Source organism: Anomaloglossus baeobatrachus, chromosome 3 (genome assembly GCF_048569485.1).
Source record: "Anomaloglossus baeobatrachus isolate aAnoBae1 chromosome 3, aAnoBae1.hap1, whole genome shotgun sequence".
In the NCBI taxonomy this organism is placed as follows: domain Eukaryota; kingdom Metazoa; phylum Chordata; class Amphibia; order Anura; family Aromobatidae; genus Anomaloglossus; species Anomaloglossus baeobatrachus.
Genome location: NC_134355.1, coordinates 480221250 through 480244425, shown reverse-complemented (window position 1 = coordinate 480244425; position 23176 = coordinate 480221250). Strand labels below are relative to the sequence as shown.

General features: G+C 40.1%; 1 protein-coding gene across 3 annotated transcripts in view; it reads left to right on the top strand.

Moving 5' to 3' along the window:
• Positions 1 to 17196, top strand: part of NLGN1 (neuroligin 1) — a 763952-nt gene extending 746756 nt beyond the window's left edge. For all 3 annotated transcript variants that reach the window (XM_075340613.1, XM_075340615.1, XM_075340614.1), the window contains one exon: positions 14669 to 17196. In XM_075340613.1, the coding sequence (XP_075196728.1) occupies positions 14669 to 15485 (817 nt within the window). In that variant the 3' untranslated portion in view covers positions 15486 to 17196. The remainder of the gene's footprint in view (positions 1 to 14668) is intronic.
• The last annotated feature ends 5980 nt before the right edge of the window (positions 17197 to 23176 follow it).

The following is a 23176-nucleotide window of genomic DNA, read 5'->3' as shown; positions in this document are numbered from 1 at the left end:
AGGGTACCTTCACACTTTAGCGATGCAGCAGCGATCCGACCAGCGATCTGACCTGGTCAGGATCGCTGCTGCATCACTACATGGTCGCTGGTCAGCTGTCAAACAGGCAGATCTCACCAGCAACCAGTGACCAGCCCCTAGCCAGCAGCGACATGCAAGCGACGCTGCGCTTGCACGGAGCCGGCGTCTGGAAGCTGCGGACACTGGTAACTAAGGTAAACATTGGGTATGGTTACCCGATGTTTACATTAGTTACCAGCGCACACCGCTTAGCTTGTGTGCAGGGAGCAGGAGCCAGCACTGGCAGCGTGAGAGCTGCGGAGGCTGGTAACGAAGGTCAATATCGGGTAACCACCTTGGTTACCCGATGTTTACCTTGGTTACAGCTTACCGCAGGCTGTCAGATGCCGGCTCCTGCTCCCTGCACATTCAGGATTGTTGCTCTCTCGCTGTCACACACAGCGATGTGTGCTTATCAGCAGGAGAGCAACAATAAAAAAATGAACCAGGGCTATGTGTAACGAGCAGCGATCTCACAGCAGGGGCCAGATCGCTGCTCAGTGTCACACACAGCGAGATCGCTAATGAGGTCACAAAAAATGTAACTCAGCAGCGATCTCAGTAGCGATCTCGCTGTGTGTGAAGCACCCCTTACAGAGTCTCCCGCACGACTGCAACACTACTTCTGATGCCACCCATTACCCTCATACATATTCACTGCTTCCATTGCCCACCAGCAGTCCTAGCATCTCTGATTGGTTGCAGTCAAACTACGCACCTACCCAGTGTGACAGCATCTGTGAGTGCTTGGAATAATACATGCTGTCTGCATCTCTATAGCGGTATAAAAATAAATATATAAATAAAAAAGTGCCATATGGTCCCCCCATATTATGATACCCAGCACAGATAAAGCATACGGCCAAAGGCTACAGCGCCTAGCCATGTGCTTATCTTGGCTGTATATCATAACAAGAGGGACCCCATGCGACTTTTCGAAAATCCTTTAAGTAAATAATTTAAAAAACTGGTGTACGGTCAATTTTGATAACCAGCCATGATGAACTCGACATCTGGGGGCGGGTATTCTCAGGCTCGTGAGACCCATGGTTTTTGACACCCCCAGCCTAAAAATAGCAACCTATTTGTGCGAAGAATTGTCGCATCCAATAGCTGTGACAATCCAGCACTTTAATTGGCTCATTCCGATTGCCCTGGTGCAGTGGCAATCGGAGTAATATAAGAGGTCAATGACAGCTCACAGCTGCCACTAAACCCTAGATTAGTAATAGGTGGCATCTTTGAGAACCCCCATTAATAATCTGTAAATTGCATCTAATGGATGCAACAATTCTGGGCTGTTATTTTTAGGCTGAGGGGGGCCGAATAGCCATGTGTCTTTCCAGCCTGAGAATACCAGCCCCAAGATGTTGGCTTTACTATGGCTGGGTATAAAAATTTATGGGGGTACTGCACGCCGGATTTTTTAAAGTATCCATTTAAATAATTTAAAAACAAGCTACATAGGGTCCCACTTATTTTGATACAAAGATAAACACATGGCTGGGGGCTGTAGCCTGCAGTCATATGCTTAATCTGTGCTGGGTATCACAATATAAGGAGACCATGCACCAATTTTTTTATTTATTTATTTTAAACCACTAAAGACATGCAGATAGCGTGTGCAATTGCAAGCAATCACGTAGGCTGGCACACAGGGTGGGGGCATCGTCTAACTGCAACCAATCCCAGATACCAGGACTTCCAGTGGGCAAGGAAAGCAGTAAATATGTATGAGGGTAATGAGTGGCCCAGAAAGAAGTGTCACAGCCACGTGGGAGACTTTGTAAGCATAACGCTCCTGCTCTAATCCCGTAGTCATTTCTACCACCATTTTAAAGCACAATATTAGGGTCCCCAAAGACTTATATGGGGATCACGGTTCAGGGATCAGAGTTCGGGCAGATTTTCGGGATTAAAAAAAAAAAAAATTGGTTGGACCTGTCAATCCCGAATATCTGCGAGTTTGCGCATCTCTACTCCTAAGATGTTAACTGAGTGTACTTATTTTTTTAGCATATTCATGAATTAATTTGTTATTTTTGGATGTGCAAAACAACAAAAATGGTTTCCGATCAATGGCCCACATTTGTGGCAGTATTTGGTATTTGGTAGTATGGTAATGAAAGGAAGCTAAAAGTTTTCTGTGGTATCTTTTAGTGTTTACTTATTTATGCTGAGCATAAATGAGCAAACTCATTTATTCCTGATCACTGTATATAGATAAACATATATATATATATATATATATATATATATATATATATGTGTATATATATATATATATATATATATATATATATATATATATATATATACAGTACAGACCAAAAGTTTGGACACACATTCTCATTCAAAGAGTTTTCTTTATTTTCAGGACTCTGATAATTGTAGATTCATATTAAAGGCATTAAAACTATGCATTAAAACATGTGGAATGAAATACTTGAATAAGTGTGAAACAACTGAAAATATGTCTTATATTCTAGTTTCTTCAAAGTAGCCACCTTTTGCTTTGATTACTACTTTGCACACTCGTGGCATTCTCTTGATGAGCTTCAAGAGGTAGTCTCTGGAAATTGTTTTTCAACAGTCTTGAAGGAGTTCCCAGAGATGCTTAGCACTTGTTGGCCCTTTATCCTGCACTCTGTGGTCCAGCTCACCCCAAACCATCTCGATTGGGTTCAGGTCTGGTGACTGTGGAGACCAGGTCATCTGGTGTAGCACCCCATCACTCTACTTCTTTGTCAAATAGCCCCTACACAGCCTGGAGGTGTGTTTGGGGTCATTGTCCTGTTGAAAAATAAATTATGGTCCAACTAAACGCAAACCGGATTGAATAGCATGCTGCTACAAGATGCTGTGGTAGGCATGCTTGTTCTGTATGCCTTCAATTTTGAATAAATCCCAAACAGTGTCACCAGCAAAGCACCTCCACACCATTACACCTCCTCCTCCATGCTTCACGGTGGGAACCAGTCATGTAGAGTCCATCCGTTCACCTTTTCTACAAAGACACGTTGGTTGGATCCAAAGATCTCAAATTTGGACTCATCAGACCAAAGCACAGATTTACACTGGTCTATTGTCCATTCCTTGTGTTCTTTAGCCCAAACAAGTCTCTTCTGCTTGTTGCCTGCCCTTAGCAGTGGTTTCCTAGCAGCTATTTTACCATGAAGGCCTGCTGCACAAAGTCTCCTCTTAACAGTTGTTGTAGAGATGAGAAGGTGTGTGCAAAGTTTTGGTCTGTACTGTATATATATATATATATATATATATATATATATATATATATATATGTATATATATATATATTTAATCGGGTCAAATTTAATTATTCTATACAATGAAAATAAGCTCTTTTTAGCTTAGGAGAAAGGGCAAGGCAGCTGATTTCACTCTGTCATGCTGATTAAATTATAAGAGGACTTTTTGGGCATTATTTTACCACTCAAACTATTTATATGCCCCTGTTTTGGGGTAAACTCTCTTTTGCAACATGGTCTTGATTGAATTTGCTAGGAAATTACTTTTTTGAGTGTGCAGCATAACAAGTCCTGTTTCAAATCAATGGTTGACATTTGTGAGATCATTTTGTAGTATAATATCTCGTACAAAATGTGGATTCTGAAAGGAACCTGAGGGCTTTATGACAAACTAGCTGTACTACCCGGCTTCGCCCGTGTTGATAACTTCTGTTAATAAAATAGAATGTATTAACAAAAATGTATTCTGCTCACAAAAAACACAAAACAAGTAGATAGAAATGTAATTAATAAAAGGCAAAACTAAGCTAATAGAATCTACATTTCACAACATATATTTCAACACCACAGATATTCCACACAGATTTAACTAAATTGTCCAAGTAATGTGCTCCGTCTGTCTCTTTCCAGATCTGTCTCTTTTCCCGTCTGTCTCTTTCCCCATCTGTCTCTGTCTGTCTCTTTCCCCATCTGTCTCTTTCCATGTCCATCTCTTTCCAGGTCTGCGACTTTCCAGGTCTGTCTCTTTCCCTGTCTGCCTCTTTTCCCGTCTGCCTCTTTCCCCGTCTGCCTCTTTCCCCATCTGTCTCTGTCTGTCTCTTTCCCCATCTGTTTCTTTCCCCATCTGTCTCTTTCCCCATCTGCCTGTCTCTGTCTGTCTCTTTCTTTGTCTGTCTCTATCTCTCTGTTTCTTTCCCCATCTGTCTCTTTCCAGGTCTGTCTCTTTCCTAGGTCTGCCTCTTTCCTCGTCTGTCTCCCCGTCTCTTTGTCTGTGTCTTTTCCTGTCTGTCTCTTTCCCTGTCTGCCTGTCTTTGTCTGTCTCTATTTCTCTGTCTCTTTCCCCATCTGTCTCTATCAAGGTCTGTGTCTTTCCCCATCTATCTTTATCTGTCTCTCTGGCTGTCTCCTCCTTCCCTGTCTGCCTGTCTCTGTCCCTGTCTGCATGTCTGCCGTCTCTTTCCCCATCTGTTTCTTTCCAGGTCTGTCTCTTTCCCTGTCTGTCTCTCTCTGTCTCTCTCTATCCGTCTCCCCACCGACATCTTATTACCTCACATATAAGCTTCTTATACTATGAATGTCTTTTGTTCCTATAGCAACCACTCACAGCTCCTACTAATAACCTGTAGTTCAAGGCTCCATTTACTTTAATGAAGGCATGTTTTTTGGAGAGTAACTGTAAAGAGCGGGGTTAAATGTTCCTGTCAAAACATAGTCTACATCGTTCCCTGGGTCACATGAGGTGTCTGAGCAAAGTTTTTTGATTGTAAATGCGACGGTGCGGATACTCTTTTCGTTTCACTTTTTCCCCATTATGTAGATAGGGGCAAAATTGATTGGTAAATTGGAATGCGCAGGGTTAAAATTTCACCTCACAACATAGCCTATGATGCTCTCGGGGTCCAGACGTGTGAGTTTGCAAAATTTTGTGGCTGTAGCTGCGACGGTGCAGATGCCAATCCCGGACATATTTATATATTAGATGTATTGGAGTTTACTCATCTGTAGTTGTGAGCAAACCAGCACGCACTAAAAAAAAAACCAGGTTTGGCAGCCAAACTTGACCCTGATCTTGACACTGGACGCTGAATGACATATAAGTGTAAGTGACCCAAACTTTTGTGTTACAAAATGTTGTTAGGAAAGGCTAGAGAAGGCTGCAGAAAAAGAAAATAAGGAATAAATCAGGACAGTTATAGCTACCGAACATCTCCTCGGCTGTAATACTGCTTCTGGGTTTGATAATTAGCTTTCATACATATTTACTCCTTCTACTGCCCACCTTTTCAGTACCAGCATCTGTGATTGGTTAGAATCACACACACTTTCTGGGTCCATTTAGTGGTGTAAAAAGAAGTAAATAAATAAAAAAATGGCATAGGGTCCCTCATACATCCCGCAGCTACTCAGAATTGTCACATTCATTAAAGGCGACAATTCTGCTGCTTTAGTGGCTCATTCCTTATTGCCTTGGTCCTTCTGTCCCAAGCTCTGTGCTTCGGCCAAACAGTTCTGTACAGTCACAAGTGGGGTTTAGCCACATTCAGGAAAAATTGTGAAACATTTGTGATGTTAAACAAGTACTTATTCATTTTCACGGTTCAACATTTAAAATTATGTGAAGCACCTGGGGGTTCCAGGTGCTCACCAGACGGTTAGATCAATTCCTTGAGGGGGTCTAGTTTCCAGAATTGGGTCACTTGTAGGGAAGCTTCACTATTTAGGGACCTCAGGGGCATTGTCAATGTGATATGGCACTTGCACACCATTCCAACTAAATCTATTCTCTAATATGGTGCTCCTTCCCCTTTTCAGTTTGCACTGTGCCTCAAAAGTAGTTTTTGATCACATATGGGGTACTGACATACTGAGGAGAAATTGCACAACAAATTTTAAAATTTTATGATCCATTATGTCCTGTGACCCTTGCGAAAATAAAAGCTTTTGTGTTAAAACAACATAATTGTGGTAAAAAATGTATTTTTTCATTTTTATGGCTCAACGTTATAAAATTCAGTAAAGCACCTGGACGTTGAAGATGCTCACGAAATGTCTAAATAAATTGCTTGAGAGGTTTAGTTTCCAAAATGGGGTAACTTGTGGGTGAGATCCACTGTTTAGGTATCTCAGCCACTCTCCAAACGGGACATGGTGTCCGCTAAAGATTCCAGCCAATATTGCATTCAAAAATTCAAATGGCGCTCCTTCCCTTCTGAGCCTTGCCATGTACCCAAGCAGTTGATTTCCACCACATTTAAGGTACCAGCTTACACAAAAGAACTTGCACAATAAAATGTATGGTGCATTTTATATTTTTACCCTTGTGAAAAAGAGCTAGCATGTTGAAGTAATAATTCTGTGATATAAATGTATTTTTTCATCTTCACGGCTCAACGGTATAAAATCCAGTGAAACACCTGGTGTTTCAAGCTTCAAGCATCTACACAAATTCTACATAAACTTCTTGATGGAACTAGTTTCCAAAATGAGATCACTTGTAGAGGAGCTCCACTGTTTAGGCACCTCAGAGGCTCTCCAAATGAGATATTGTGTCTGCTAATGATTTCAGTCAATTTTACATTAACAAAATTCAAATGGAGCTCCTTCCCTTCCGAGCCCCTCCATGCACTGAAACAGTTAATTTCCACCACATGTGAAGGAGCAGTCTACTCAGAAAACTTGCAAAATTAATTGTATGGTGCATTTTTTCCTGTTACACTTTTGAAAAAAGTGATTTGGTTGAAGTAACAATTTTGTGGTACAAGTGTAATTTTTCATTTTCCTGGCTCAAAATTATAAAATTCAGTGAAGCAGCATGGGGGAAAAAATTACTCACCAAATATCTAGATAAAATCCCTTTAGGGGACTAGTTTCCAAAATGAGGTCACTTGTGGAGGAGCTACACAATTTTGGCACTTCAGGAACTCTCCAAGGGCAACGTGGCGTCGACTAATGTTTCCAGCTAATTTTGCTTTCAAAAATTCCAATTGTGCTCCTTCCCTTCAAAGCCCTGCCATGCACCCAAGGTGTTGATTTCCACCACATGTGAGGTATTTACGTACTCAGCAAAAAATTGAGCAACAAATTGTATGGTGCATTTTCTCTTATTACCCTTAAGAAAATTCAAGATTTTATGGCTAAAGTGTAATAGAATGGGGGAGTGCCTCACTTTATTAAATACGTATCAAGAGCAATATATGAATGGGTGCTAGCTAGTGCAGTATGGGAATAGACCAGAGACAAGAAGAAAAAGATACTGCACATGGAAAAGAAGCACAACCTATGGTATATTATAAAACAAACACATTTATTACAAATCAAAAGATAAAAACACTTAAAAGCCAAATATGACATAGCATGATTTTTTTTAGTTTTTCTTAAAGCCAGAAATTGCCATATGAAATGACTTTAGTTTTGTGCCATGTCTGTGATCTGCTTTTTTAAACAAAAGTAAACAATTGAATGAACATCCTCAGAGCCAGGTGAGTCCACAATTTTTGCCAGGGGTTGTATATAAACCATAATTCAATACATATAATTCACTCTAATACAGGAATGTAGTAAGTTCAGTTAAGCAGTGGGACAGTTAGAATAATAAGAACCCATACAGTGAAGTGACAAATTGCCTACCACGAACAAGTAAAACCAAATATAAATGCTGAAAAAGGCTGGCTGGTCTGGTCACAGGGAGCTGTAACAAGAATGTGTTTCTCACTACCTGACCAATAGCTGTTCTCACATAAGGAGATGTAGCCTGTGGAGAGAGGAGGAGTGCTGGATTATGCAGCAAAACTCCCCACATATCGCCGCCACTGCTGCTTCATCAAGGAATTGATTTTTGATAGAAGGGATAAGGGAATAGGAGCAAGCGCTTCATATTTACCAAGGATTTGGTGATGCTGTAACTGATTCCAGGTCGCTCATTCACTTTTGGCGCCACTCATTTACCTTCATGCATATGCACTACTTTCCCCACATGGATGCAACAATCTCGGGTGGCTGCTATTTTTAGGCTGGGGGGTCCAATAAGCATGGGTCTCCCTAGCCTGAGAATACCAGCCCCCAGGTGTTGGGCTTTATCATAGCTGTTTTCTTTTAAATTAATTATTTAAATAATAATAAAAAAGCTGCATGCAGTTCCTCAGCGTATGGCTGAGGGCTGCAGCCTGTATCAGTGCTTTATCTGTGCTGAGTATCATAATATGGGGGGAACCTATGCAAATTGTTTTATTTATTTATTTATTTCTACTGTACAGTAGACCGACAGACAGCTCCTGTGATTGATTGCAGTCAGACACTGTCACACAGGCTGGGGGCGTGTCTGACTGCAACCAATCACAGCTGCTGGGACTGCCGGTTGGCAGGGAAAGCAGTGCATATAGAGAAGGAGTTATGAACAGCCCTAGAAGAAGAGGCAGTGGCCACAGGAGCAGTTAAAGCCATTCCGGAGCCTCTGTAAGTATGAAGCGCTTGCTTCATTCATATTTTATTTATTTTTGCTTTTTTTTTATTTCCTGAGTGTCAGATCTGGATCATTAGCCTGAATTCTCTGAGAATTCAAGGCCTGGGCCAAGCACTCGGGTATGTTTGAAACCACATGGATCTAGACTTTTATGGGTCTGTCCATCACTAATCTCTGCAGCTCCATCAGAGTGACCCTAGTCCTCCTGACTGCTTCTCCATTTAGTCCCTGCCTTGTCTAGGATGTCAGTTTAGGTGGAAAACCATGTCTTCGAAGGTTTGTAGTTGTACCATATTTTTTTTTATAATCTGGCCCTACTGAATTTTTCTCCACAACTTTTTCCCTGACTAGTCTGGTATATATCTTGGTTATCGTAAAGCTTGTTATTCCCTGATGTTCTCAATAAACCTCTAAAGCCTTCAAAGAATAACTGCATTTAAACAAGTTGAACTCAATTTATTAATTAGGACATTTCTGGAAGCAATTGATCACGCATTTTTTTAAAGGTACCTGAATACAAGGGGGCTGGATATAAATAGACATCACGATTTTCAGACTTATTGTATACTAGTAAAATATTTAGAAAACTCCGTATCATATCCTTTACACTTCACTTCACCTTACTTTGTGGTGGTATATCATATAATATCCCTATAAAATCATTGTGGGTGTAACATGAACAAATGTGGACAAGTTTATAATATATATATATATATATATATATATATATATATATATATATATATATATATATATAGATATATATATATAAAAAAGATAAAGTGATAGAGAAAGGGGATCAGAAAACTGAGTCATTCATATTAGTCTTTCTCATTTATCAAACAAGGATAACAATTTAATATTACACGTCTGAGTGAAAATAGTATGTGAACTGTACCTTTTGTTTTGTAGTGTAAGCCTATTGTGCTATGATGAGCAAACACATGAATTTTCGGGTTCGCCAAACCAGCACAAACTTTAAAAATATCAGGTTCGGTAGCCAAACTTGACCCTGGACGCTGAACCCTATATAAGTCTAAGGGACTCACAATTACAGTATGTGTTATACAATGGTGTAAGGGCTAGGGGGCTGCAAAATAAACAAAATAAGGAACAAAGCAGGACAGTTATACCTACCATCTCGTGGTTGTAACACTGCTTCCTGGACCAGTCATTTGCCCTTATTCTTAATTCTTCCCCTGCCCACAGTCAGTCAAGCGACTGTGATTGGATGCACTCAAAGCACGCTCCCACCCTCTGTGACAGCATCTGGGATTGGTTGTAAACACACACGCTTTCTGCATCCCTAAAAATAAATAAATTTAAAAAATGATGCAGCATCTCCCATATATTGATAGCCAGTGCAGATAAAACAGATGCTGCAGCCCCCAGCCGTGCAAGTTATCTTGGCTGTGTATTAAAATACAAGGGACCCCATGCAGCTTTTTTTTTATTTAAAAAAATCATTTTAAAAAACAGCATACGGTTCCCCTCAATTTTGATTTTCAGCCAAGATAAAGCTGGAGGCTTGTATTCTCAGGCTGGGGAGGCCCATGGTTATTAGCCCTCTCCGCCTAAAAATAGCAGCCAGCAGCCACCAAGAATTGTTGCATCCATTAGAGGCACAATTCCAGGAATTCACCTATCTCATTGCAATTGCCCTGGTGCGGTGGTAATTGCCATAATATAATGGTTTTATGACAGCTATAATTTGTCAAAAATCACAGCTGCCACTAAACCCTGGATTAGCAATGGGTAGGGGTCTGTGGGACACCCCATTACTAATCCTGTAAGCAAAAATATAAACACAAAACACATAGAAAAATCATTTATTTAAATAATCACCCCTTTTCTCCAATTTGTTAACTGCCCAAACACCCAAGTCCGATGTAATCCGATGACATCTCATGATGAAAATGACTCTGCTACATACTGAAGTCGGAGCAAATGGGCACATGACTGTTTATTGTGATTTATTGTCGTACATATTAGGGGTAAATTTAGGAATATTTTTGCTTTTATTTTGGAAAATGTTGGAAATTTAGTGAAAATTTTGAAAATTTTGCAATTTTCAAATTTTAAATTTTTATGCTCTTTAACCAAAGAGTTATGTCAAACAAAGTAGTTAAAAAACAATAATTCCTACATGTATACTTTACATCAGCACAAAATCTGAAATATCTTTTTATTTGTTATGAGAAAGAAGGGTTCAAATTGTATCAGCAATTTCTCATTTTTCAACCAAAATTTACAAAATATTTTTTTATGGATCACATCACATTTAAGTTACTTTGGGAGGCCTAAGTGACAGAAAATACCCAAAAGTGACTCCATTCCAAAATTACACCTCTCATTCTGCTCAAAACCACATCCAAAAAGTTTAATAACCCTTCACATGCTTCACAGTAACTAAAGCAATGTGTAAGGGGGAAAAAAGGATAATTTTACTTTTTCCCACGAACATTTTATGAAAGCTCAAAAGTATGCATTTTAACAAGGGCAACAATAGAAAATGCACAGTATATTTTGTTGTGCAATTTCTCTTAAGTACACCAATATCCCAAATGTGGTGGAAATCTACTGTTTTGGTGCATATGGCAGGGATCAGAAGGTAAACAGCGCTATTTGAATGTTAGAGCTGCTGGTTATTATAATAATACACTACACCATTTTTTTTATTTAATTATTTATTTTTACACAAATCTAGACACACTCACAGTATCTGTGATTGGTTGCAGTCAGACACATTGTCACACAGGGTGTGGGTGCTGTCTGAGTGCAACCAATCAGAGATGCCATGACTGCCGGTGTCTGGGGTAAGTAGTGCATATGCAAGAAGATATTAAACAGCCCCGGAAGTGAAGTGAGTGGCCTGGAAGCAGAGTTACAGTCGCACAGAATCTGGTAAGAATAAGACGCTTGCTCCAATCACCCTATCCCTTCAACCACCTTTTCGGGTCCCCATAGACTTATATGAGACCAGTGTTTGGCCAGATGTCCCAGATCAATTCTGGGCCCAAGCCAGATTTTTTTTAAAACCCAGTTGGACCCGCTGATCCCGGATATTGATGGGTCCGCGATCACTAATCTTAATATTTATAATTATGACTTGCATATTTTCCTTGTATGATGATTTCAATGTAATATGGTAAGTTTTGAATTTATTGACTGTGCTTGTAGCCTTGACAAGATAATGATAAATATTGAATGTTCAATATAAATGGTTTTTCTCATGGTTGATTTCAGGAAAGCACCAATCCCCAGCCTCCAGACTTCTTGCTTGATTTCAGAGCATTGCTTATAAGCGTAATAGAAAATAACTTGCATACAGTAAACTGCAGCTCTGGATAGTAATCTTGGCATTAGGCAGAAAATAAAAGATTTTCAAAACATTGATCCAGCAGCCACACTGGTAGTCCACAGTCTCTGGACCGCAACCCTGAAAACCTTCTCCTATTACAAGCATCTCTTGCAATTATTAGGCCTTGTGTGTAGTAATGTGTGCCTCACTGCAACAATTATATCAAGATGGCCCCACTAATCAGAAGATATGCCAGATATGCTAGAAAACTTGAGGAAGTTTGCAGGACTTTGGTTCAGTGGCCATACATCACCATATTCCTTTAAAGTTGTTTGCTCAACTCTAAGGGGCACTTTGCACACTACGACATTGCAGCTGCGATGTCGGTGGGGTCAAATCGAAAGTGACGCACATCCGGCGTCGCTGTCGATATCGGAGTGTGTAAATCGTTTTTGATACAATTAACGAGCGCAAAAGCATCGAAATCGTATCATCGGTGTAGTGTTGGTCATTTCCATAATGTCGCGGCAGCGACAGGTACGATGTTGTTCCTCATTCCTGCGGCAGCACACATCGCTGTGTGAGAAGCCGCAGGAACAAGGAACATCTCCTTACCTGCTTCCCGCAGCTCACGCCGGCTATGCGGAAGGATGGAGGTGGGCGGGATGTTTACGTCCCACTCATCTCCGCCCCTCTGCTTCTATTGGCCGCCTGCCGTGTGACGTCGCTGTGATGCCGCACGACCCACCCCTTTAGGAAGGAGGCAGTTCGCCGGCCAGAGCGACGTCGCAGGGCAGGTAAGTGCATGTGAAGCTGCCGTAGTGATAATGTTCGCTACGGAAGCTATCACAGCTGCGACGGGAGCGGGGACTATCGCGCTCGGCATCTCTACCATCGGCTTGCAATGTCATAGTGTACCAAGTACCCCTAAAAAAAGACATCTTTCAATCATCAGGGGGAGGACTACATTAATCAATAAACTGGAAAAATGTTTGTTTTTTGCAAACACATTCCAATCATACTTATCTTTATAGGTATATACCCGTCTCTGTAATCCTATCCCAATATGTAGTAGGTGTAATAATAATAACAAACAAATATTTCCAATTAGAAAAGTACTTTAGCTCTATTGATATAGCTATGTCTCTTACTTCATGTGCAGTGCATTGCAGCTTAGGTATCAATGGTTATGTCCATTCATATAGTGATGGTTAGTTGCATGTGGTCGTAACCATGGACAGCTAAGCTTTAACCCTTTACCCACATTAACATTATGTCCTAAGCCATATAGCTGTAATCACCTGCAGCTGCTGCAGGTATCCGGCGGCGATCTGCGCACGTGCTAGCTGATTTGAACAGCTAACATGTCACAAAATGTGACAGGGCGATTTAAATCACCGCCGCAATAAATCTTCACTCACCAGGCTCCATTGGCGGAGCCGTGACGTGATCACTGTGAGACGATAGTTGTCATAGTAGCACAGGGTCACATAACATACTTCCTATTTCACCCGGCTGAGTGCTGCTTGTAACAAGAGATGAGTATTTCTGATGTTTACAGCTGTAAGCTGTGATTAACAGAAATAAATGAGCAATCAGACTGCTAATCCTTATAGTTCCTTAAGGGGACTAGTAAAATAAAAAAAGTAAAGAAAAAAGTTTTAAAAATAAAAAATAAAAAAACCTAAAAATTCAAATCACCCCCCCATTCGCCCCCCTTGAAAATGAAAGGTTTAAACAAATTAAAAATATACACGCTTTTGATATCATCACGTTCAGAAATACTTGATTTATCAAACTATATAATCAATTAATCTGATCAGTAAGCGGCAAAAAAATTCCAAAAGCCTAAATTAAATTTTTTGCTCTTCACAAATTTTGTGAAAAATGCAGTAACAGGCAATAAAAACATATCATCTGCACAAAAATGGTACCATTAAAAATGACAGCTTGAGCTGAAAAAAATAAGTCATCACTGAGCCATAGATCCCAAAAAATGAGAACGCTATGGGTCGCAGAATATGGTGCAAAAATTGCGCCACTTTTTTTGGACAAACTTCTATTTTTTTAACCTCTTACATAAAAGTAAACCTATGCATATTTGATGTCCACGAACTTGTACCAACCTGAGGCATAACAACAACATATCATTTTTACCATATAGTGAACATTTTGAAAAAAATATCACAAAAATAATCATGCAAGCGCACTTTTTTTGCAATTTTTCCGCACTTGGAATTTTTTTGTCATTTTCCAGTACGCTATATGGTAAAACTTATGATTTCATTTAAAAGTACAACTCATCCTGCAAAAAATATGTCCTCATATGGCAAGATTGACAGAAAAATATAAAGCTCTAGGAAGAAAGGGAGCAAAAAAAAAAACGAAAGAAGGAAAATCGGCCAGGGGTGAAGGGATTAATGCCCTGCACATGACTTAACAGACAAAGCTATATCAGGAAAGCAATAGTACTTTTCCAATTAAAGGTATTTGTTAATATTAATATATTAATATTAAACCTGCTACATATTGGGATAGGATGTTGGAGAAGGAAATACCCCTTTAAGAATTTGGATAACTCTTAAAGACTGGTTCAAAATTATGACTCTGACACTGATATAAACAATTTTAAATTGCAACACAATGAAAGTAAATGTGGGTCATGGTCCAAGTTTTTATGTAGCCAAAGATTATCAGAGGGCATGGTCCACAATGATTCATGATATCTTAAATTATACAAAACAGTTTGGAATACAGATTTTATTGTTTGATGTTTGCTATTATAAGTTTACCATCTATATTATGCTATGTGTATTTTAAGGTATTATGAGGTTAAAAAAAGTTTCTCTTTTTCTCTTTTAGGGACCCTAACCAACCTGTTCCACAAGATACTAAATTCATTCACACAAAGCCAAATCGGTTTGAAGAAGTTGCGTGGACTAGATATTCACAAAAGGACCAACTTTATCTCCACATTGGATTAAAACCAAGAGTTAAAGAACATTATAGGGCTAATAAAGTCAACCTTTGGCTAGAACTTGTTCCGCATCTTCATGTTATTAATGACCTCACCACAACTAAAGGGCCATCTACAGATATTACTTCTAGACCAACAAGGAAAATCCTTGTTCCTGTAACTTCAGCCTTCCCTACCATTAATGAAGATAACTTCAAACAACAGCCTAGTCCTTTTTCATTGGAAAGAGACTATTCTACTGAGTTAAGTGTCACTATTGCTGTTGGAGCATCTCTACTATTTCTTAATATTTTGGCATTTGCAGCATTATACTACAAGAAGGATAAAAGGAGACATGACGTGCATAGGAGGTGTAGTCCTCAGCGGAATACTACAAATGACATAGCCCATGCACAAGAAGAAGAAATTATGTCTCTGCAAATGAAGCACACAGACTTGGACCATGAATGTGAATCTATCCATCCTCATGAAGTTGTTCTTCGAAATGCTTGTCCTCCGGACTATACTCTAGCAATGCGAAGATCCCCAGATGATATTCCCTTAATGACCCCTAATACTATAACAATGATTCCTAACACTATACCAGGGATTCAGCCCATACATGCCTTCAATACTTATACTGCAGGACAGAATAACACACTTCCCCATCCCCATCCCCACCCCCATCCGCATCCACATTCACATTCTACAACCAGAGTATAGCCAGACTAGACTGAATACAGACTTTATTTTTGATGTATTACAGTAGTTGACCTTATTGGACATTTCTTGGATTTTCAACCCAGAGAACTTGCGTTATTTAAAAATGGAGGATTACAATGTGCATAATGCATATACATATCAAAAACATTTTGAAATTTTGGAAAAAAAATGTAAATAATCAAAATGGACAACAGCAGCAATTGAAATAATTGTTGTGAATGATAGTGTTTTTTATTCATATTCAACCTTTTTTAGGATTTAATTTACAAAATTGGCTTTAGGCATGTGCTACAAAAAGAGAGAACAAAGACTTAGATGTATTTATATGCACAAGGGACTCACACATGGAATGTCTGATTTTTTTTTCACCCTTTTTGGTTTGTTTTGAACTGTTTTATTGTGAATATCATATAAAAGTGCACAAAGCACCAATGCTGTTAAGGCCTTAATTTGGGGCCCCATTCTGAAAACTGCCAATAAAACAAAAGAGGTTTTAAGTCCTGGCAGGTAGAACATTATCACTTAAGTGCTGTCACTATCAATTGTGGGAATAAAGGAAAATGGATATTTTTAGCACGAAGTGCATGATAATTTGTATGCTTGGTGGCTATGTTGCTAAATAGGCCACAATTAAAATTGTTCTCATCCTATTAAACGTTTTTCTTTTTCATAAAAGAAAAATCACAATAATTGGCAAACCTTAAGGAGATTAGTTTTTATTTTTTAATGGGAAGGGTGTTTTTTTTAAATTCCAGTAATTAACTGTATTGTCCTCAGTTTTAATCTGAGCTAGAAATAAAAGGTGCATATCTTAGGTTAGAAATAGATTGAAAAACACTGGTGTGAATCCCAAAGGATATATGTATTTAAGGATATATTACATTTTGTTCAATCTGAACACTTTCTAGAGATATAAGTTTTATGGTAAATGATATGTTTTATTTGGTTTAGATGAGATCTGATGCAATTGATAATAATGGTAAGTAACAATGCGTCCAAAGAAAACTTGAGTTATTGTCCCACTACTGATATTTTTTTAACATGTTTCTCATGTTGCATGTCCACGTGTTAAAAATTTTACAATTTTTATTTACCACTGTAAATTTTTTTTATATTGATGTTACCTCACAGCGGTATATAAGTAAAATGTATACATATGTAGATACCAAGAATACAAGAATACACTATTATGAAGGGTGCCAACAAAATTTATAAACCCAATTCTGCCTCTGTAATTTTATACTAATATTATCCAACCACAAAAATATGACTTTCCCTCTTGTCTATCAGGAAAGGTATTTATCACAGTCTTTTCAAGGTGTTTGTATATGTATCAGATGTACATTTATATGGAAAACGATAGAGGTGGACTTAAGAGCACATCACTAAGAAATAACTTCTCTCTTACCTGTATATTTCTATTAGACAACAGTTAATGTGCTTTTATTTTTTTTCTCTTTTATTTCTTTTTTTTTCTTTTTTTTACATTTCCAAAATTAGTAATTTTGATAGTTTGTAAGATAATGCAAATATGTTTCTCTGACAAACTAACTGCAGTAACTTTCTTTTCAGTTACTCTTTTTAAAAAATAAAAGCTTATTACACACAAAATTGTATATTACTTAATGGAAATTACTTTGTACTTCTTGACTAGGATTCTGGTCATTGAGTGAAATAAAGATAAACACTATTATTCCAATGCTGATAAAAACATGACTTTGCTCATTAAAGAGCTGATGTGTTGATTACTGTTTTGTCTATTTATTTTTTTCTTCTTGAAAAGTTAAAAAAAGTTATTTTTAAAAGAAGTGTTTAACTTCTCTTTTGTATACACAATACTTTACAAATTAAGATAGCAATTCTGTAAAACCATTTCATAGAATTCGATATTGTTTCATTTTTTGTTACTCTTCCTGGAAATTAAATTGACAACTGGAGACAGTACCAAATATATATTTCTGATATAGCTTTATGTGATACAGTTATACATTAAATCTATAGGTCACCTTTGTATAAAAACATACTGTAGTGGTGAAACGTTTAATCCCACCTGTTCATGCACTGCTTTCCAATATTCTTATTGAATGTAGATTTAGAGTAAAGGTAGCAAAATGATAAAGAAACATGGAAACAAGACATAATGAAACATTTGTGACAAATATAAGAATATGTTTTAATCACTAGAATTCTAAAAATACAACACCTTTGATTCTGATGACAGCTTTATATATCCTTGGTATTATCTCCAGTAGTTTCATCCTTCATGAGGTAGTCATGTGGAAGGACTTCCCAACAGTTGTGAAGGAGTTGAGAGGTTCTAAGCACTTGCCAACATTACCTTCATTTTATGGTCCAACTGATCACAAACCATGTCAAGTGGGATTAAATTGGCTAATTGCGGAGCCTTTATAATCTGATACTGCACTCCATCCCCACCATTCTGGTCATATAAACCTTATTTCCAAAAGCTGTGTTTGGGGTCATTGTCCTGTTTCAAAACAAATAATGGTCCCACAAATTGCAAACCAGATAGAACAGGTAATTAGTAGAATGCTATGGTAGACATATGTGTTAAGTGTACCTTTAATTTTTAGTAAATCACCATCAGTATCACCAGCATAGCAAACCCACATTTTCACCCTTTCTTGCTATGCTTCACGATGGTCATCACACATGAAGAAACCATCTGTCTACCATTTCTATGTCTCACAAAGACATGGAAATTAGTATCTAAACTCTCAATTTGATTCATTTATTTAGGTGCATTCCTTGTTTTGCTTAGCACAAGCACGTTACGTCTTCCTGTTTGTGGTCCTCAGTAGTGGCTTCTTTGCAGCAATTAAATCATAATTGCCTGCTTCTTGAAGTCTCCTTTGGACAGATGATGTTGAGATATCTGCGGATCATTTATGAGAGATTTTAGCCAATGTGATGTCAATTTGCTTATTTTGTGGCTGACAACTTTGATGAATTTATTTTTTGCAGCAGAGGGAATTCTTGGTCTTTCTTTCCTTAGCAAGTACTCAAGACAGCCAATCTCATAGTGATGGATGAGTTTAATGACTGCAATAGGGAATAGGTTTAAGGTTCTAGCAGATTTCCAGACTGACATATCTTCATGTCTTAAAGTACAGATGGGCTGTTTTTCTCTTAGTTGTGTTGTTCTTGCCATATTCTGACTTGTAACAGTTTTGGAAAAGGGCTCATCACCACATGGCACTGTGTACCAACACTCCTTTTGCAACACACACCTTATGGTCAAAAATGGTTTTTGTATGCTGGAAATTCTCATCTGTTCATTTGAAACCATTTCAGATTACTACCAGATGGGGTTCCTTGAGAGAATGCCATGGATGTATTGCGCTGTCATCAGAGTAAATTAGGGGTACTTTGATGAATGTAAGGTTTAACATATATTCTGATTTGTTTCATGCATTTTGCATTTATGTGTTCCTTCATGGACATTCTGCCTTGCTTCTGAATCTATAATTAATGTGCCCATTCCAAAAGGAACAAAGAAATCATTGTTCTAGCAGATGTGTCCAAACGTTTGACGAGTACTAATGTATATAATAAATTACTAAATAATATTTAACCCCATAGCGATGGCCTAACGTCTCAAGACGTCGGAAAAACAGGGTACTTATTCTGTTCCGACGTCTTGAGACGTCAGGCCGGAAAAACCCTGTAGCGCCCCCCAGTGACGAAAAATCTCGGGGGTTTCAGCTACCGGGGGTAGCTGAGACCCCCCAGATTATGAATCGGGGTGTTTTTTATGCACCCCGTTAATGCGATCGCCGGTATACACCGTATACCGGCGACAACATAAAAAAAAAAAAAATGGCTGGTAAAATTTATTTATTTCTCATCTGACGTGATCAAACATGTCAGATGAGAAATAAATGTGAGCCCTTCGTGCCCCCAAAGCCCCCGCTACCGGAGAAATCCATCCAACCCCCCCCCCCTCTGGAAAATCCAAGATGGCGCCGACGCACGCTGAAAACTCCCGCCGCCGCCGCCTCTGCATTCATTTCCCTCCGATCTGAAATGATCAAACATTTCAGATCGGAGGGAAATGTCCCCCTCCTGACCTCTCCTCCGGTACACCGGAGCTCTTTGGTCCCTGGAGCCCCCTCCAGTTCTTCAGAGCCCCCCTCCGGAGCGTGCAAGATGGCGCCGACGCGCGCTGAAAACTGCCGCCGCCGGCTCTGCATTCATTTCCCTCCGATCTGAAATGATCAAACATTTCAGATCGGAGGGAAATGTCCTCCCCCTGATCCCTCCTCCGGTCCACCGGAGCCCTCTGGTCACCGGAGCCCCCTCCGGGTCTCCAGAGCCACCCCCCTCCCCCGCATTCATTCTGCTCTTTCTGCCGCATGTGACACGTCACATGCGGCAGAAAGGTGTCCCCAGGTCCCACTAGGTCACCCCCCATCACCCCCCCCAGCCCGCCAGCCCCCGGTCATACGTTACCTGTCTGGTGATCCGTCCCGCGATCACGCCGCCTCCTTCTTGAATGCTGGCGGCGCATGCGCAGACAGCGGCTGTCAGCTGGATTCCTCCCCCGGTCCACAGTGGAGCAGCCTGTGCATCAGCGACGTCAGTCTTGCAGGGACGCTGACGTCGCTGATGCACAGGCTGCTCCACTGTGGACCGGGGGAGAGTGAGTGCAGAATCAGCAGTCTCTCCATGTGAGGAGTGTGGTCCTCACATGGAGAGACTGCTGTTCCAGAAAATGGGGGGTACGTTCTGTGAGCGTGCCCCTCATATTCTGGAATGAGGTTACTGCAGGTCACTCTGCCCTAAGTTGGACCGGGGCAGTGTGAGTGCAGTATTCTCAGATTACTGCACCCACACTGCTCATGGAGAGCTTGCTCTTCCAGAAAATGGGGGATACATTCCCTGAACGTGCCCCCCATATTCTAGAAGATCCAGAGTCGGCGAGGGACCTCCAAAATGGATTACAGCGACCGTAATTTCTTTATTTTCAATAAATTGGGGAAAGAGGAATGTTTCGGGGAGTTTTTTTTTCAAATACATTTTTTTTTTGTCTTTTTTTTTTGTCTATTACTTGACTGGGTTAGTGATGTCGGGTATCTGTTTAGATGCCGTGACATCACTAACCCCAGGGCTTGATGCCAGGTGACATTACAGCTGGTATCAACCCCATATATTACCCCGTCTGCCACCGCACCAGGGCGCGGGATGAGCTGGGGCGAAGCGCCAGGATTGGCGCATCTAATGGATGCGCCACTTCTGGGGCGGCTGCGGCCTGCTATTTTTAGGCTGGGAAGAGTCCAATAACCATGGCTCTTCCCACCCTGAGAATACCAGACCCCAGCTGTCCGCTTCACCTTGGCTGGTGATCTAATTTGGGGGGGACCCCACTTTTTTTTTTTTAAAAAAAACGCCTGGGGAGCCCTCCAAATTGATCACCAGACAAGGTGAAGCTGTCAGCTGTGGTTTGCAGGCTACAGCTGTCTGCTTTACCCTAGCTGGCTATCAAAAATGGGGGGGACCCCACGTCATTTATTTTAATTATTATTTTTTTGGGGGGCTAAATACAAGGCTAGGCACCCTTTAGTGCCACATGAAAGGCACTAAAGGGCGCCAGCTTAGAATATGCAGGGGGTGGGACGTTATATATGTTTGACATCTATCCATTCATCCATTGTAGCATTTTAGGCTGTGCGCCCACAATCAGGGTTTGCAGCGTTTTGGGCGCAGAGTGTTTTCCCTGCATCCATAGCGCTGCATTGTGCAGTAGAAGCACAGTGGAAGGATTTTTAGAAATCCCGTGCCCACTGTGCTTCTTTTCTCCGCAGCATACACTGACCTGTGGTGCAGCTTCCCGAGCCTCAGCAGGTCAATTTATGCTGCGGAGATGAGTGTTCTCTGCAGGTAGCATAGAGCTCCACAGCGGCCTGAACCCAAATCGTGGGCATGGGCAGCTGCGTTCTCCCGTGGACAACACTCACATCTCTGCAGGAGGCTGACACTGTGTACTAGACGCCGTGTCGCTGGATCATGGCCACATAGCCTAAAAGTGAGACATTGGTTGCTACAGCAACATTTTTGTGAAGTACCTGTGGATTCAAAATGCTTATTATACTCCTGAATAAAATCCAGTTTCCAAAATGGAGTCACTTGTGGGGGGTTTCTAATGTATAGGTACCCAAGGGGCCCTGCAAATGTGACATGGTGCCCGCAATTTATTTCAACTTTTCCAGAATTCAAATGGTGCTGCTTCCATTCCAAGCCCTCCCATTTATCCAAACAGAGGTTTTTGGCCACATGTGGGGTATCCCTGTGCTTATAAGACATTGGATAACAACCTGTTGGGTCCACGGTTTGTTGTTGTCTCTTGAAAAAGTGAGAAATTTGATGCTGAAGCAACATTTTTGTGAAAAAAATGAAAATTTTCAATATGGCAACCTAAGCTTATCAAATTCTGTGAAGTATTCGTGGATTCATACTGCTCACTATACATCTAGATAAAAGCCTTGAGGTGTCTTGTTTCCAGAATGGAGTCACTTGTGGGGGACCTCCACTGTTTAGGCACCTCAGGGGCTCTCCAAATGCAACCTGGCGTCCGCTATTGATTCCAGCCAATTTTGCAGTCAAATGGCACTCCTTCCCTTCCGAGCCCTGCCATGCGCCCAAACAGTTGATTTCCACCACATATAAGGTATCGCCAAACTCAGGAGAAATTGCACAATAAATGTTATGCTGAATTTTTTCCTTTTACTCTTGTAAAAAAAAAAGCTACCTGGTTGAAATAACAATTTTGTGGTAAAATTTTTTTTTTTTTTTCATGGCTCAACGTTATAAAATTCTGTGAAGCACCTGGGGGTTCAGGGTACTCACCAAACATCTAGATAAATTCCTTGAGGGGCCTAGTTTCCAAAATGGGGTCACTTGTGTGGGGTTTCTGCTGTTTAGGTACCTTAGGGGTCCTCCAAATGTGACATGGTGCCCGCAATCTTTTTCAGCCAAATTTCCTTTCCAAAATTCAAATATTGCTCCTTTCGTTCCAAGCCCTCCCATTTGTCCAAACAAAGGTTTCAGACCACATGTGAGGTATCACCGCGCTCATAAAAAAGTGGTTAACAAACCTTGAGGTCAAATTTTTGGAATTACCTCTTGAAAAAGTGAGAAAATTGATGCTAAAGCAACATTTTTGAGAAAATTATTAAAATTTTCAATATGACAACGTAACGTTAACAAAATCTGTGAAGTACCTGTGGATCTAAAATGCTCACTATACCCCTAGATAGAAGCCTTGAGGGGTCTAGTTTCCAAAATGGTGTCACTTGTGAGGGGTTTCTTCTGTTTAGGTACCTTAGCGGACCTGTAAATGCAACATGGTGCTCGCAATCTATTTCAGCCAAATTTGCTTTCCAAAATTCAAATATTGCTCCTTCTGTTCCGAGCCCTCCCATTTGTCCAAACAGAGGTTTCTGACCACATGTGGGGTATCGGCGCACTCATAAGAAAGTGGGGAACAAGTTTTGGGGTCCATTTTGTTGTGTTAGTTCTTCTAAAAGTGAATAAATTTGGGTTAGAGCAACATTTTTAGGTAAAATTTAATTTTTGCTTTTTTTCATTCCACATTGCTTTTGTTCATGTGAAGCACCTGAAGGGTTAATAAACTTCTTGAATGTGGTTTTGAGTACTTTGGGGGGTGCAGT